Below are 18,406 nucleotides of genomic sequence, written 5' to 3'. Positions count from 1 at the left end.
CCGATACCTACATGGGACCTCAACTTTGTTTTAGAAAAGCTCACACTACCTCCTTTTGAGCCAGCCAATACAGCTGACCTAAAATTCTTATCATGGAAAACTGCTCTGCTCCTAGCAATAACTTCAGCAAGAAGAGTCTCAGAGTTACAGGCATTAATGGCAGTGGAACCTTTTATCATTTTTCATCCAGACAGGGTTTCTCTAAGGACAAACCCAACATTTATGCCAAAGGTAGTATTCAGTGTGGCTCCTAACTAAACCATTCATTTGCCAACATTTTATCCAAATCCCCAGAATAAAGGGGAGAGACTTCCGCACTCTTTGGACATACACAGGCAGCTACGCTTCTACTTGGACAAAACAAAAGCTTTCAGAAAAACTGAGCAACTGTTTGTAGCATATGCTGCAGGATCGCAAGGAAAAGCTATCTCAAAGCAGACTATTTCAAAATGGATAGGACACTGTATTAGTTTCTGCTATGCACAGCATGGCAAGTCAGTACCTAAGAATATTAGGCCACATTCTACCAGGGCAGCAGCCACTTCAGCAGCCTTTCTCAGAGGAGTACCAACCAAGGAAATTTTGGAGGCTGCAACTTTCAGTGCACACTTTTACCAAGCATTACCACTTACCTCTTTACTCTAAATCCAGAGCAGGCTTTGCCACTGCAGTTTTGCAGGGCCTCATAGCCACTCCTAATCCTATTTAGACCCAGCCGCCCTACCTCAGCTTTGGGATTCAACCCAAGTGTAATGACTGCAACAGTGAAACATGATGAACATAGTACAGTTGTGTACCTACCATAAATGTAGATGTTCAAATGTATTCACTGTTGCAGTTACCCTCCCACCATCCCCCTTTCATTGCTGGGACTTATCTGTACTCCTCTATTCTATACAACCTATGTGGTGTATTTGCTTGTAGATGAATGTAATGTTTATGTTAGTGCATGCTTTTTTATAAGCAGATTTTTTAGCCTACCCTTTTGAGGGCACCTGACATCTGGGGCAAGAAAAACTGAAGAAAATGGCGTTGGCTGCATCTTATACCCCTGGCGCACTGACATCAGGGAAGAGGCGACAGCAACTGACGCCGGACCAGGACTTCGGAGTTCAGGCCGACTGCTGGTAGCCTGCCAGCAGGATAACCCAAGTGTAATGACTGCAACAGTGAATACACTCGAACATCTACATTTATGGTAGGTACACAACTGTACTTTTTGCCTCCCATTGGCAAGTTCTTAGTGTTTTTTTTTTTGTTATATGGTGTAGTGACAGCGCATAGCTGGTTTAGTTTTTGTCAGTATGCATTCTGTATTAGTCAGGCTTTTTAAGCACTCTAAGGATTCAAGAAGTATCAGAGAGGTGTACACAAACTTCCTCCTCAAGATAAACATGTCTTCTGTGAATGTTGACTGTGATAATTGAGCTAAGTTAGGTCTGAAGACTTTGCAGGAAAGGATGAACTAACTTGTATCAAGAGACTGTTAGCCAAGAACTCCAGTTTCAGGGATTCCAAGTCTTGTGTAATATGTCAGGTTAGTCTCCTGCTTCTAGGACTGTGCATCTAGGACTGTGCATCTCTTTCCTAAACTGGTGATCAAACTTTCCTCTTCTGGGATTTCACAGATGAAGAGAGTAAGTAGCACTTTAGTGTTTTTTAAGCAGGAATATACTTTATTCTAGAATTCCTCCTGTCATTTCCATGGGTTCATCCCATTCTGTCTACAGTCCTGCTATTCATCTACACTGAGAGATGATAATGAGGGCATTGATGAAAGGTCAGACTGAAATGGATGTCATTTCTTCCCCCTCTGTTTCTAGGGTGGACAGAGATGTTTCTTCTCTTCACCATCTTACAGTTGCCTCCTGTCTGGGGCCAAAATATTTGATGCTTTTTTTCCATGCTGTACAATTGTGCTTCTTTGTCAACCCCTTTGGTCTTGATATTAATTTTAATTTTTAGTGCCTGTGGCTATGGCTCCATCTGTCTTGGAGCTGGTGGTCACTAAGGCTCAAGTGTTCGATGTCAGCTGATAAATTGCAAATTTAATGACATTGTCCCAAAATGTGTCACTATATCATTGTTCTCTTTGGTGCTGAGATCCAAGTTTGGAGCACCACTGTCGACCCTTTTCTGTCAGATGTCTTCCATACCACTGTTTTTCTCTGCTCTGGGGTGTTCAGCGTCAAAAACTAAGCACATTGAGATAACACCAAAGCAAAAAAAGCAAAATGTTTCATTACTAGATGCCCCTAGAGAGTTTTTGTGTTCAACCTAAGTTTCTATCCTACATGTCTCTCAGCTTTATATTCTGACATGTTCTCAACAGAGGGCCAGAAGAGTGGAAATCTGTTGATACATATTTAGGATATTTCAGTTAATTTTTCCTTTCCCACCCCACCAAAATGCATCACCACAAAGTATTCCAAGGAAGGGACAGTGCAAGAGGAAGCATCAAGATTCCCCCAACAAGGCTCCTAGTTCTGATACAGCCCTGGATGATGAAGGTAATAACTCCAGTGATGCCTTCTGAGTACCTCGTATTTGGAGAGATGTTGGAGCTAATACATGAGAAAAAAGATTGACCCCTTCTCACCATTAGAAGGTAATATCCTAAGAGGTTTTCTCTTCCACTCCATCTTTCTCCTGTATGGTTTTGCATGTTGTGCAGAGGGAATGGCTGGAGCCAGATACTGTGGTGCCCATTCAGAAGACTGGGAACACTGGAGTTAGAGTCTCTAGATGACTGTAGTGGGATAGCAGCCCTTGAAAATAAACCATTGAATGAGAGTCCTGCAGCTTACCAGTCCTGGAATATGAATTCCGAGTGAAGGACCATTGTGGCAAGCGCATTTGTGTTCAGTACATTATCCATTAGGGCCCTAAACTATTTGACCCATATGACCAATTTTTAACTCGTACTGATAGAGGAAGTGTACATATGGGTGGGAGGTTGGCATAATGGTTAAGGTGTTCACCTTACAAGCATAAGGTACAGGGTCTGATTCTCACATGAGATAATTGGCTAGGCATAAAATGGTCCACAATGGCAAATAGCCTAGTGCTAATCTATGAACATATTGTTATAACAGTTTCCACATGGGAAGCCAAAGTGGGGGGTTGGCATAATGGTTAGTGTTCACCCTGCAGGCACAAGGTATAGGGTTTAATTCTCACTTTTGAGGGGAAATAGGTGAGGCTTAAAATGACCCACAGGGACAGTTAGCCTAGTACTTATCTATGAACTGATGACAAGCTTGAGTACCAAGCAGTAACCATATCTAATTTGTCTAACCTGTTTGTGACTACTGCACAGTACTTTAACTGGGGTGTCCAGTGTTGTTGGGTCATATACACAAACACGCCGGTCTCAGACCTGTAAATTTGCTTACAACTTCAAGGCATCTTTCACCAATGTTTCCTTTGAAGGACCAGAGTTTTTCAGTCTGTAGGCAAAAGCCAGACTGAAGAAAAGTGGGCAAGGAGCCTATAGTTTGTGGCATCAAGTACTCTGCTCCTCAGAGAGGCTTCTCCCACAACCAGAGTAGACCAAGAAATCCCAACAACAAGAACATTTAGACAACATTTTGACAGAAATCAGCATAGACATACAAGTGTCCAGAATGGGCACTGTCCTGGAGATGGACCTGGTCAGCAGTATTGGGGATTTATCAGCAGAATCTGAGGACTTGCCTAACTATCCTGTTCTGGAGATAGTTGAAGGGTCACTTTTCTCTTCATTTCTTGGCAAGGCAGGCATACGAGTCTGGGAAGTTATTTCCAGAGCCTGTATCATATCATTCCTTTACTACTTTATCCCAATCTTTTTACTTCCAGTCATCTCATCCTGTCAGAAGGTAGCAGCCAGAAATGAGGTCCTAAGCTTCCCAGAAAAAAAAGCAGCAATCCAAGATGCCCTTCCAAACCAGAGAGGGTCTGGGCACAACACAGGGTTCTTTTTGGTGCCGAGAAAGACGAAGAAACTCTGACCTGTATTCTAGACATGAGAAATCTCGATCACTTTATGCAGAAGACAAAATTCCAGAAGGTCTTGAGACAATGTATTGCTCTGTGTCTAGAGAAAGTGGACTGTTTGTACATCCAAGTTTCATACCTGCACATCAGCATTTCCAAAGGAATCCAGCAGGTTTCTGCACTTCTAGGTTAGAACAAGTCACTTTTCGTTCAGGGCCAAATCATATGGCCTTACCACAACCCCGTAGGGTGTTTGCCATCCAGATGCATGATGGTCTTGACAGCGCATGTCAAGCTGACTGGAATCAAGGTGTTGCCTCTCTGAATGACTGAATCCCAGCTACCTCCATTTGAAAGTCACTGGTTCAAGCAAGCTATGGATTATTCTTTTTGTTTCAGTTCTTACTAAGCTCAGTGACCACTGCAAAGTCACAAACGAAAGTCATTACCAGTTCTAATATTCATTAGGTTCCACTTGAACACTCTCAGTCTTTCACAGGGCAGAATTTTTTCTTCAAGTTGTGTCATCTTCTTTCATCACAGACAGCCATATCAGCTGTATACCTGAATGTTTTTGTGCTAATGTTGGCCACAAGTAGATATCTGTTGAGTGTGATGCAGTGAATTCACAAAGTGTAAAAGTCCAAATTTTTGGATCCCTTGTCTGGCCAGATAAACTGTCTTAGGTTTGCCCTCATCTTTCCTGGTGCCTTTATATACCCAGTCTGATTCTGAGGAACCTCTTCTGCATGTTAGCAAGGGCACCTCCATAAGGTGGGGAGGTCATTGCTTAAGGCAGACGACAGTCCATGAGACCAGGTAACAGGATGAGGCCAACTTGCACATCAACGTCCAGGAGATCAAAGCAGTTGCCATCCAATCTGGTCGACGACAGTAATTTGGCATATCAACAGTCTGGGAGAGCTCACTGTCATCCCTATATCAAGAAGCCATGAAATTGGAGGAGCAGTCAATCTTCACTCTTTGCTTTCCTGTAGCAGTACACTTACCCAGAGAAACCATGTCCTCACTGTACAGGCTCAATCAGTGTCTATTGATGCCTTTTAAGTGTGTGTCAGTCAATGGAGGATGATATTTTGAATGCTGGGGGGGGATCTTTGCTGTGGCCTGTTTACTTTGTCATCAGTAGGGAAGGCAAATAGGTTCTTCTTTCTCATCCCTTTTCAGGGTCAGACATCCCAGGATGATGTATGCAAGAAGTGGTCTTCTCTGTACCTTTCTCCCATTTTGCCTTGTTCTGAAGTTCATCAAGAAAGCCATATAGAGCAGGGTTAGAGTCATTCTACGATCCTCCTTTTTCTAGCTTTGATAAGTTTGGTTTCCCCTGCTATGGTTATATCTCCTGGAGAAACCTCTTCACCTCAGGCCAAGCAAAGATCTGTCTGTCTAACCCTTCTGAAAACTTCAGCTGGACTTGCATTATGTCTGATTTGTATGACTGACTGCATAGTATGTCTTTCTAGGAATGGCTGGAGTCTCTTTCTGTTCTCCCAGGGTGGTCCAGATTCTAACTTCTGCACAAAAGCGGTCTACCAGACTAGCATACACACGTAAATGGATGAGGTTTTCTTCATGGTCAGCTACTCAGGGTCTTGACCCTTTGTTTGGCCCCATTCTAGCACTTCTACAATACTAACAATTTTGGTTAAGAGTATAGTTATTTGTCTGTTGAATTGCACACAGCTGCTTTTTCTAACCTTTGTCAGGGCATGCCTCATGAATTTGTGACCTCGGTTAGAGTTTTCAAAGCTTTTTTTTAAGTGGTACATTCTTGGTAAGACCCCCATTAAAGGAAACCATATCTCCATAGTACCTTAATTTGGTGTTGGAGAAGCTTACCTTTCTGCCCCTTAAGTCAGCTTCTACAGCAGAACTGAAGTTCTTTAAGTAGCAGTAAATTTTGCCACATGGGTTTTGTAGTTTCAGGCCTTATGTTGCAAGTCTCTCTATCTTGTTTGCCATAAGGACAGAATGCATTTGCAAAGCAGCCCATCATTCATGCCAAAGGTAGCTGCAGAAATGGATTTAAATGAGACCATCAGTTTACCCGTTTCCTCCCACCATAATATTCTAATTGAGGGGAGTACCTCTTGCATTGTTTGGATGTCTGTCACCCATTTCATTTTTATCTCCACAGAACAAAGAATACAGGAAGCTTGTTTCTTATGCTCCAAATAAGATTGGCCAGAAAGTTTGAGGTCACCTTGTCATGTGGCTTTCTGTATTGTTTTCTGTTGCTTAAAAGCACAAGAAAACATTGCAAGATAAACTGACAGGTCACTCATATAGAGCAATGACTACCTCACAGGCATTCTTCAGAAATGTTCCAGGAAGTGACATTTATGCTGCTCCGATACAAGCTTCTCTGCATAATTTTACAAAATGCTATAAGCTGGATGTGATCTTCAGAGCGAGGTCTTTTTTCAAGATCACAGGCATAATGAGTGTCATTTTCTTAATTTGCTCAAAAGGGAGGGCTGGGAACTCTGGCCTACGAGTTGAAGTGGACGATCTGAATCATGCAGAATGCTAAAGCCATGTACTTAGCATAACATTACATTACATAATTCATGATTGTCAACTTCAGCGGCTCCACTTTCCTTCCCACATTCCTAATGGATATATGTTCACAGACACTACAGGAGGATCCCATTTCAATCTGTGGTCAGTTTGGGCATGCAACGGTGTTTGTTCTGTGCTACTTCAGTCTTTAGAGTCAAGGAGGTACAGTGCGTTATAACAGTAGTGGTTGGAAGAGCTGGAGTCCAAGAAAGGTTTTAAAGGTGCCAGTCTTGCAGATGATAGTCCTTTGGGTTGAAGTGGACAGACATGGATCGCAAAGAATCAATGTAATATTAAGCACATGACTTTTATTTCTAAAGAATGCACAGGAGATGGCTTTTTCTTGGCTGCAGTGACAGAATGAAGGCTCTTGTAAACATTTGTAAAATAAATTATGTGCATCATACTGTACATTATTGCAGTCCTCAGCAATCCAGTATCCTGCCTGTACACTGAATGTACCTGAACATGTACAGTTACAGTTAGTATTTTCCTCATTTGATTTAGTCATCCTTTCCTCTGTGTTCAGTGCATGCAAGCGCTTGAGAACTACTTTGTCATTCCTTGGGACATACAAGACACAGTCATTACAGTCCGACTCCCCCAGAACACCCATTTCTTCATCCTTTGTCCAACACCATCTAGAGGCTGCTCTTGAAGTCAACACTGTAATGGTGCTACCACTCAACTCATTGCAGACCATTGCAAGGTTTATGTGGATACAAAGCAGAACACCTGGATTCAAATCCCAGTAGCAGACATTAACTCAGTAAGTTTTCAGTGGTTCTCTCATCCCTTAAAAAGAAAATTGTTTACAAGCACTGGCTTTAGAGATTCTCTCTCTAGTTTATTTTACAAGCAAAAATGTGTCTTTTGCCCTCCCAAATATGTTTCATTTATCTATCCCTCTGTAGAGAGTATATCTCTCAACTTCTCAGCTTCCAACCTCATAAAAGGAGGTCTAAAATCATAGCACCCAAAATTTGCTTATGAGTAAGTTCAACTTCTCTTGGGGTGGGGGATTACAACCTGTAAAATTAGGCACCCTGTGATTTTATTATATAAAGTTAGAGCACCGAGGTAGGAAGACTGCATTTTACAACTTTGCCTGCTGTGCACTCTGTTAGTGACTTTGCCCTAATTCTTCCTGTATACACAGAAAGTGAATCAGGACTCTGGCAGTGCAGTCAGTCTATACAGCTGTTCTCATCTCTCTGTTTTAGGTGGGATATACAAGTATATAGTATTATGAATAACTTGCAGTACATGAACTACCAGACCAAAACCATGATGAATAAACTATTTGTATAGCTGCTTTATTTAAAACAGCACCTTTATAAGTAATTGGACTAACCCCCCCCCCCCCTCTAAACCATTTTTATTTTGACACATTTCTATTGACCGAGTGATCTGTAAGCTGCTAATGTTTGTCTCATAACTGCACAAATATGTATGCAGCAAAGCATGGTGTGTGCGCACATGCACACGCGAGCACACACACACACACACACACACACATTCATCTTTAAATTGCGTAGCTTAGCCAATACAGTGAAGCATTCCCTGCAGTGATCCATCCCTTTCACCCTACCCCGTTCAGTTTTTTAAACCCATTCCCTTTGTTGAGCTTTGAAACATTTCTACTGCAGTTCCTTACTGTGACTTAGTTGAAGACTGCTCCTGTGATATGGGTTTGTGTGTCTGTCAGTACACACAGATCTTTCGTTTCAGCCCTGCCAATCTGCACTCTTCTCCCAACGCCTTGTTTCCAAAAGAAAAACAGCTGAACATTAAGTAGGCTTTGTATTCCCTGTGGTTTTTCCAAGGCAGAGTAAACCATGCTATAAAACATGATGTGAAGTTGTTAAATCTCACCGTTTATTCTCACTGATGGGTTCGGAGCCGATCCTTGGCTCTGACAGGGCCGATAGCAAAGCTCAAGGTTTGCCAGTAGCTTGAGACCAAGTCCCTTATCCCACAATGCACTGCTGGAATTACCTCAGATCTAGTTTGCCGCGGCAAGAGAGATCTCTGTGATCCAGCTAGTCAGACCATTTGTGAAAAAAAAATAGCAAGTTTGGATAAAAAATGTTCTTTTTTCTCTTAAGATATTTTCATATAGACAGTTTGAGTGTTAGTGTTAAAATTCTTATTAATAGAATCAGTAGTTTCTGATAGTGCCCCATTGGCTTAGTTGTTTTGTGTGGACCTTTTAGTCCTATTTAAAGTTAATAAGACTGCGGTGGTGGTGCTGCAGTAGCATTGTCACCTCACAGTTAGACGTTGCCCGTTCGATTCTCAGTTAGAGCGTCATCTGTGTGGCGAAATGCGTGAATGGGCGTTCCTTCGTTGAAGGTTGTGCGTTAGGCCCGGCAAGCCAGCACGTAAAACTCTACTGCCAATCATTAGCGGACCGGAGTTCTGCTGTGGCGACCCCTAACCGGGAAAAGTTGAAAGACACATACATACATACAATCTCTTCTTTCTTATAGTCAGGGTTTTTCTCAGTGGGCCTGTTTAGCCCTGTATTTGTAAATTTATAGTTTAACTGCCATAGATAGTGCCCAGTTTGGGCTTAGTTGCTTTCCTTAGTTAGTGTGGGTCTTTACAGGGAAAGTAAGGACTTCACTGTATTAGTTTCAGTATACCGGTTTTTGTTTTCCACTATTTACTATATCGGATGACAAGGAAAAGTCCCATCCTAAATCGGGATTCAAGAAATGCCCAGATTGTGGGCAGAAAATGTCCGTCACTGACAGACACATTCAATGCATTTACTATCTGGGGGGCTAAACACCTCCAAGACACTTGCAGCATTTGCCATTCCTTTTCTTCAAGAGTCCTCTTGGAGAGAAGGAGGAAGCTAATTGACAGGGGATTACTGCAGCATTCCTTTTCTGCGGTATTGAGTAGCCATGAAGGTACTAGCATGTCTTCCAAATCCTCCAAATCTTCAAAATCTACGGATCCCAAAGTTGCAAAAAAAGGCAAAAACTTCAGAGGGAGGGTCATCTGTTCCACAGACCTCAGAACAGAGTGTCCCTTTGATTCGGAGCCAGCTTCCAGTATTGGAGCCAGTCTCTGAGGTTCCCTCTTCTCCTCTGCTCCAGTCAGCACCTTCGGTGCATTCATCTAAGTCTTCAGTCAGCCTTTCGATTTGGACATGGATCGGCTAGTGCAGAAGCTTTTACAGGCACCAGGACTTGCCAAATTGTTGTCAGCCCCGACCAACTCGTCGGTGCTGAAGAGCATTGAACCGGATTTGTCTACTCCTCCTCCGAGCCGTACTGGACCCTTGGAGCCGAAGGAACCCGAACCAATGATTGTCGAACCCTTGGAGCCGATACCCGCACCAGTGTTATCAGCTCCATCTACTCGGACGTCCTCAGTGCCGACCGAGTACTCTAGGAGCTGACCCTCTCCCATCGGGTCTGGGGAGGATAGTCGGACCGATTTGTCGGTGCCGACTCTTCCTCTCGGGGCTTCAGCTCAGATGAGCTCGGCTCCTACCTCTGGCTCGGAGCCCATGGTTTCGGTGCGGGAGGATCGGACGGCCCCTTCGGGCCTGTCTACTCCTTCTCGTCGGAGCCATGGCGCCTTCGTGCTATGAGGAGAGTCCTGTCTCCCAAGTCAACGTCAGCATCAGTTCGGCCTTCCCCCTCCCCTCATGCTCCTGTGTCTGATTCTTCGTCTACCGGTCCCCCTAAGCATAGAGACCCTGAGCCTCAAGTACCCCCACAGGGCGTCCCCTGCTCTTCTGAGACCTCCCCAGATCCCCACACTGAGGAGGTGCCCAGGAAGAGACTGTGCAAGAGGAGGCACTTAGACTCACCACAGGAGTCTTTGACATCTGACACGGACTTGGATGAGTCAGAAGGGTCCCCTCAGTCCCCCTCTGAGGATATCTCCTTTGTAGAGATATTAGAGATCCTTAGAGGGGCGATTGGCAGTCCAAGACCCCTACTGAGGACGAGACCATGCTCTTGAAGGCTTTTGGGTCTCAACCTTCCACTTCTTGGGTGTCTCCGCCTTATGACGAGCTCATGGAACTGATCTCTTGTAAGGCGTGGGAGTCACCGGAGGCCATGGAACCTGTCCCTCGCAAGCCAAATAAATTCATTTCTGCCCCAGTGGACAAGCCATTTTTGACCAAGGGAGTGCCTGTTGATGCCATGGTGGTAGCTGCAGCCACCAAAAAGGAAGTGTCTGAAACATCTGCATCTATCCATCCTCCTAACAGAGATTCTAGGATCATGGATAGATATGGGAAACGCATGTTTAGTCCAGTGACTTTTTCTCTGCGATCACTGAACTACTTAACCCATTTTATGAGACTACAAAGAGATCTCCTGAAAGAGCTAGGAGATGCTGTCCAGGGTACGGTAGTTGCAGGGGTGGCCAACAAAGTGAATGCACAGCTCGCTACCCTCAACTTAGTTGTAAACTCATCCATGCGTCTCATATCTTATGCAGCTGATGGTTCGAGTAAAGCAGCTAGTTTGGGCATTGCTCTCCGAAGACAAGCCTGGATGCGTCTCTGTTCCTTTGTGGAACCCTTTAAGTCTTCCTTTATCAACACCCCATTCGATGGCTCATCACTGTTTGGGCCTAAAGTAAAGGAAACTTTAAGCAGATGTGAGCAGGAAGGCAAGACCTCGTCTGCCGTTGGAGTCCGTTTTTCTACACCTACTCGCCCCTACCCCAAGGGCCCTAGGGGAGGGAAAATGTGGTTCCGAAAAGCACAGGGAGCCTTTCAGGACACACGTGGAGAAACCTCCTCTAGAGGCAGAGGCGGGGGGGTGTTATAACGGAAGATGCCACCCCTGCGGCAGAGGGGGTCTGCAGCAATTGGGTGACAGTGGTCAGTTCTCTAGTCAACCCTACCAGCGCCCCTGAAAGGAGGCCCGGCTATTCATCTCTGGAGGCAGTCAGGGGTCACTTGTCTTTGTACCCAGAAGCCTGGCTAAACATAACATCAGATACATGGGTACAAAGCATCATTTCCAGAGGATTTTTAATACCATTCTCTACTCCTCCCATTCCTGTAAACAGAATCCCAGATGTTCCACCCAGTCTCAGGGAACAAGCAATCGTAGAGGTCCACAAATTGCTAGAAAAAGAGTCATCCAATCAGTCCCAGCAGACCAAGTTGGATTCGGAACTTACTCAAGATTCCTTTTGGTACCAAAGAAAACGGGACTGGAGACCTGTCTTGGACCTCAGCAGACTCAACCAGTTCGTAAAGAAAGAGAAGTTCTGAATGGTCATGCTTCAGTCCATTCTTCCCTTCCTAGGGAAAGGCGATTGGATGTGCTGCATAGATCTCAAGGACGCGTACTATCACATAAAGATGCACATTCGCTCCAGAGATCACCTGCGTTTCTGGCTGGGAGCCAACCATTACCAGTTTCGAGCCCTGCCCTTTGGTCTCACTACAGCTCCCAGAGTATTCACCAAATGCATGGCAGTGGTCACGGCTCACCTGAGGCATCTAGGATTCCAGGTGTTTCCATACCTATACGATTGGCTCCTCACCGCTACCACCAGGCATCAATTGACTCAGGCAACACAATACACTTTGACACTCTGCCATCAATTAGGCATTACAATCAACTTCGAAAAGTCTGCCTTATCGCCATCGCAGTATACCGTTTTTATAGGAGCAGAGTTAGATACCTCAACTACCACTCTGTCTTTCAATCGAAAGAGTCTCACTTCTCTGCCAATACGTTAACTCACTGGTGTCAAAGAACAAAGGTACAGCAGCAGAGGTCTTGAAGGTGCTAGGTTTGATGTCGGCAGCAATCCTGGCTATACCACTCGCAAGGATGCATATGCAAATTATTCAATGGTTCCTCTTTGCTCAGTGGTCTTATCAGAAACTACCGATGCACCACATGATTCTCATCACGGATTCTTGCAAGAGAGACATTCGGTGGTGGTTGACGTCTCTTCATGGCACAATCGGAAGACCCTTTGCCTCCCCCTCAGTAGCCAGGGTGGGGGGGGAGGCATTTTCAGGGAAAGACTGCCCAAGGCACATGGATGGATCAAGAGTCACATCTGCATATCAATGTTCTTGAGTTGAGAGTGGTACTTCTGGCGTTGCAGTACTTTCAGGACTCTCTTCCTCTAGGAACTATTGCAATTCAGATGGACAACATGTCAGTAGTCTGGTACTTGAACAAGCAAGGTGGAACCAAGTCTTACCCCCTTTGTCGAGAAGCCCTCAAGGTCTGGCAATGGGCTGTGTCGTCCCAGCGTTTTCTGTTAGCAACGCACATCCCGGGGAAATCCAACGTGATAGCGGACAAGCTAAGCAGGGCAATATTGCTCCCTCACGAGTGATCTCTCAAACAACAGGTTGCGGAGTTGATTTTCCGCAAATGGGGCCAGCCTTGCTGCGACCTCTGTGCCAGCCACATCAATTCAAAAATGCAGAAGCTACTTTGCCCTAATACCACCTCCGGGACATCCCGCGAGAGATGCCCTCTTACACGATTGGCCCCCGGGTCTCCTTTATGCATTCCCACCCTTCCCATTGATACCCAGATTTTTACAGAAAGCAAAAATCGCTGGGAAGGACTGTTCTCCTCATAGCCCCCTACTGGCCTCTACAGATTTGGTTCCTGTTTCTCCACCATCACCTGTTGGAAGATCCATGGATCCTGGACCCAGTTCCAGACCTTCTGATACACCCGTCAGGGGACCTCCATCCTTCCCTGCAGTCCCTAAAACTGACTGCTTGGCTAATCCACTTCCCGCAATTGCCAGGCTTCATTCAATTTCAGAAGATACAAGACAAATTCTCTTGTCTTCTCACAAGCCATCCACCAGAAAATTATAAGTGGAAAAGGTTCTCAATTTGGGCCAACACACAGAAAATTGACCCTTTCCGAGCTCTGCTATCATCCATTTTAGAATTCTTGACAAAGATTTTTAAGGAAGGGGCAGCAGCTGCTACAGTTAGAGTCCAGTTAGCTGCCATCTCAAATTTCCACCTTGGATTTGGTGGCTCAAATATTATGGGCCATAAGTTATCTAAAACTTTTCTTAAAGGTGTTCTTCACATGAGACCTCCTGTCAAAATTCCCTATTCTCCCTGGAATTTGAACTTTATGCTGTCTCAAATTATTCTTCCCCCTTTTGAACCAGCATCTTCTTGTGATCTCAAATATTTATCTTGGAAAACTATTTTTCTAGTGGCCATTACTTCTGCCCGCATAGTGTCAGAACTTCAAGCATTATCTATCAGACCACCTTACATGATTTTCCTTGCTGATAGTATCTTTCAGAACAAACCCCTCATTTTTACCTAAAGTCGGTTCTGAATCCAGTATCAATCAGGTCATTGAGCTGCTGGTCTTTTTTCAAAACCACTCTAACAAATTGGAATACATGCTGCACAAACTTGATGTACACAGACCGCTCAGATTTTATCTTGACAGAACTAAGGATATTAGAAAATCAGATCAACATTTTGTATCCTTCTCAGAAGCCAGGAAAGGTAATCCAGTGGCTAAAACAACTTTATCTAAATGGTTATCAGATTGTATATCCTTTGTTTATGCGAATGCGAGCATGCTATTGACACACAAACCTAAGGCTCATTCTACCAGAGCCATTTCTACGTGTTCTGCCTTTCAAGCTAAATTGCCCCTTGACAGTATTTGCACTGCAGCCACTTGGTCTAAGCCTCATACCTTTATCACGCATTACAAAGTAGATAAGGCTTTTAGGGACAGGTCTTCCTTTGGTTCCACGGTACTGAAGAACGTACTCCCATGATCCACCCAAGATTGAGGGTGCTAGGGATGCTACCCATCAGTGAGAATAAACGGCGAGATTTAACAACTTCACATAAAGAAGTTATGTACTTACCATAACGTTCCATGTGAGTTGTTTATCTCGCCTTTATTCTCACGTCCCTCCCTCCTTCCCCCTCCTGGCCGACAGTTGACTTAGAGGCTAGTACCATCCTGGTTATTCAATATTTCTTCTTCCCCTTCGGGAAGTGCTTCCTTGTAGAAATAAATAAAAGGGTATATATATTTATACTCGCAGCAAACAAGATCTGAGGTAATTCCAGCAGTGCATTGTGGGATAACAGGCTTGGTCTCGAGCTACTGGCAAACCTTGAGCTTTGCTATTGGCCGTGTCGGAGCCGAGGACTGGCTCCGAACCCATCAGTGAGAATAAAGGTGAGAAACAACTCTCATGGAACGTTCTTTTTCTGACTGTGTTATTGGTCCATCTTTGACCATGGCATGCTCCAAGAAGTCAGTTTATTGTCTCTACAGTCATGCCTGAGAAAAAGTAAAAACTGGTGCTAGCTGTGTTCAAAGCAGAACAGTGGAATATTCATCATTTTGAGGATGAAATGCAGAGTGGTTGAGTGGTATGGTAGAGAGTAAAATTTCTTCAGTTGCTGGTTACATCCTCAATTTCATTTGCCATTGTACCAGAGTAGTCTTCAGGAATCTTGAGCTTTTCAGATATATTTGCTGCTTTGAAACTGACAGAATCTCAGTTTTAGCTGCTTTGCTGAATTTGAGTTTGTTTCCCACATCCAGACATGGAGTAATTCACATAACCAATTGCACCTAATCTGCCTTCCAATATACTTGCAGCTCATTTGTTTTTCAAACAATATATAGTAATAACATACCCAGCTGGGCAATACCAAGCCACTGACTGTCATAAGTAGGACAGACTCTAAAGCTAAATGACAGTGTATAGGTCCTAGAGATGTTAGGATTGGACAGGCCCTCCTCCACTGTACTCTGCACTTGGAAAAAGAAGGAAAGTGGTTTTGCAGTGTTTCAGCACATTGGCACATGGTTATTAGTTTTGGCATGGCAGGCCTGAACTTTTTTATTTTCAGGACAGTCCTTGAAAAGTAGTGTGCGCCTCTTAATGAAGCTAATGGCCATGTAGCTGAACAAAAAGCCCCTCCATAGATTCAACTATTTTAAGAAGTTCAATCTGAGTGAAACCCAGATGGATACTGCAGCAGAGTATACTGTTGTGACATTTGTTCTTAAGCATGTTTATTTTTAATGTTATAAACTCCTTTTTGCAGAGACCAAGATAAAAGTGATTCCCTTTTGATTGTGTTGCAGGCCTTTCTAACTGCAATCGGAGACCAGAACCGCAGGGCTGTATTAGCTCTGGAGCACATGTTTGCACCTGTGCTAGATGGGGCCGTATCCACACTTCTTGGAGTGTTGATGCTTGCAGGATCAGAGTTTGACTTCATTGTCAGGTGATTATTTTCACATAAAAGTAATTGCTTGTTTTGAGCACAGTAAACTTTCTTGACAAGTCTTAGTATGTGGCTGTTCACCAGAGTACCTTGTTCACTTGAGTACCACTGTGTTTCGGTTGTATTGCAGTTTATTTGTTAATAATACAATAGGCAAGTATAGCCATTAAAGTTATGTGTTATGGATGATGTTCTTCGTGTTTCACAGTTGCAGTTATCACATTTGGGTTATCCCTGCCAGGATAGCCCTCGGCCAGCCTGAATACCAGAGGCTTAGTATTTCTGCGTCAGTTGCTATCACTCCAGGACTGACGTCAAGTCGTCAGCAGTATAAAGTAAGGCAGCCAACACCATTACATCAGTTTTCTTGCCATGGAGCCCGAAGCAGAAGCAGTTTGCACCAGTTCCAGTCAGCCGCTACCTGAGTTTCGTCTTCCACATTGAAGCTGAAGTCTTCTAAAGCTAAGTAACCCATTGGGGTTCCTTTTTTCTTGCACTAACCAATGTCAGAAAAAGTTAACAGTTGTCTCGCCTGTGGAAAGCAAATACAACACCGAGACTTTCATTCTTACTGCATCACTTGTTTAGGCCCAGACCACGATATCCCTCGCTGTCGCTTCTGTGCTTTGTTCAACACCAAGACTATACATCATCGGGCCCTTATTGTAGCTAGATATTTTCGCTTACAGTCCTCGAATTCTGATATGGCTTCGGTAAGCAATCCGACAGCAGATCTGAAAAAACGTGAAGACAGAGACAGACCGCACAGGTCCAAACCTACTGACAATGCTCCCATTAAGCTAGTAGTTAGTTCTCCGGTCCTCAGTGAGGAGCTTTCGCAGCCCCTGATGCCCACTTCTGTGGATTCGCAGGTGCTACCGAGACCCTTTCAGAGTCCGGTATGCCACAAACTCTTCTTCGACTAAGGATCCTGCGGTTGTCTCTACCTTGGATGGGTCCGGAGCTGCTGAGCAGGCACCAGCTTCCAAGGAAGGCCTTCGCACTACCGATTCTTGACAGAAACAGATGACTTCTTTTGCGACTACCATTCATTCGAAAATTACCGAGTTTCTTAGTCCCAGGTTACGAACCACATCCAAGAAACCGATGACCCAATCTCAGGCACCTGCTTGCCTAAGTCTCAAATGCTTAAAATGGCGGAAGACCTTATGTTAATCAGGGGAAGCCAAGCTACCCCTTCCAAAAGAAAGAGGTCTGTCCCCTGTAGTTTTGTCTGAACAGGAGTCAGATGACTCTTGATACATCTGAGTATGAAGATATGCAACCCCCCTCTCTGCTTATGGGGATTCTGATGCAGTGGATTCCATTCCTTCAGTCTCTCCCCCAAATGATTTTTCCTTTGGGGAAACCCTTCACACCTTAAGGGAGTATTTCCAATGGGTAAGTCAGGACTACCCTCAGTCTAAAAAGAGAATCGGGTAATTCTTAGATCTTTCACAGCACAGACCCCTGTCCATCCCCCTAGTCCTGGATGTTGTGAAGGATGTTTTCCTGGAATCCAGCTGGACTCCAGACACTCTCCCTCCTGCACCCAGAAAACCAGACGGGTATTACAGAGTCCCTGACTCACACAAGTTTCCTTTCAAAAATCCTACTATTGACCCTGCGGTAATTTCTCAAGGGCCTAAAGGAATTAAAGCAACCTCTGCTAAGATTCCCACCCCTTCAGATAGGGATTCCTGAGCACTAGGCAGACGGGGTAAAAAAGTATACACCTCAGCTACTCTTGCTATCAGAGCACTAAATTGTCAGTTCCATATGCTACAATTTCAGCAACATACCCTGGAACTCCTCAAACAAAATATATCTTCCTTTCCTGCTTGTGCAGAATCTAAAGAGTTACAAGAGTTAATGCATTCTGCAAGTCAAGTAACTAAACACACCTTGCACTGTGGTTTTGACACCCTAGAAGCTTCTTGTAGGGCAGCAATCACTGGTTTTGTCCTCAGAAGGCATGCATGGCTTAAGGAACAGCCCTTGCCAGACCATGTTAAATCTAAATTGTTGGATGCCCCCTTGCACAAAGACAACTTATTTGGCACTAAGGCAGAAGAGGTCCTAAAAAGGATGGAAGAAAAAGCAAAATATATGCAGACAGTTAAGGATTTCTTACAGGTCCAGCCACTCAGGTTCAGTGGGCATTGTCCCTCCAAGCACTGGTCCTTTCCTGCTCCCACCAGGTCAGCTCAGCCCAGACCCCGGGGAGCCAGGCCCCACAGACAGCAGCCAGAGGGAATGCAGAGATCTAAGCAGTGGACTGCCTACATTTCAAAACCAGGGAGGTCTAAGCCACCCCCTTATGGTAAGAACTCGCAATGACCCCCCCCCCTGCCACCTCCACTTACCCCTAGGAGGAAAGCTCTCCTTTCATGCAAACACCTGGGCCACCATTACCAATGACTGCTGGGTTCTCAACATAGTGTCCCAGGGATACAAAGTTTCTTTCCACACCCTTCCAACTCCAAAAGGGTTCCCAGATGTACCCCCAAAACCAGTGGGCAGGGGCACAAAAGCAAGTCCTTTCCCTGCTCTCCATGAAGACAGTAGAGCACGTTCCTG

The 18,406-nt window shown here is 44.5% G+C and overlaps 1 protein-coding gene across 1 annotated transcript in view; it reads left to right on the top strand.

The window, feature by feature from the left end:
- PTCH1 (patched 1) overlaps positions 1–18,406 on the top strand; it is a gene marked incomplete in the record, with an annotated part of 1,119,051 nt that overhangs the window by 898,975 nt on the left and 201,670 nt on the right. Inside the window, 1 exon segment of the mRNA XM_044059325.1 lies at positions 15,684–15,826. Coding sequence (XP_043915260.1) covers positions 15,684–15,826 — 143 coding nt within the window.

This window comes from Protopterus annectens, chromosome 17.part0, assembly GCF_019279795.1.
Source record: "Protopterus annectens isolate FY-2018-M chromosome 17.part0, PAN1.0, whole genome shotgun sequence".
NCBI lineage: Eukaryota > Metazoa > Chordata > Ceratodontiformes > Protopteridae > Protopterus > Protopterus annectens.
Note: the sequence above shows the minus strand (reverse complement) of the source record. Positions and strands in the feature narration are given on the sequence as shown.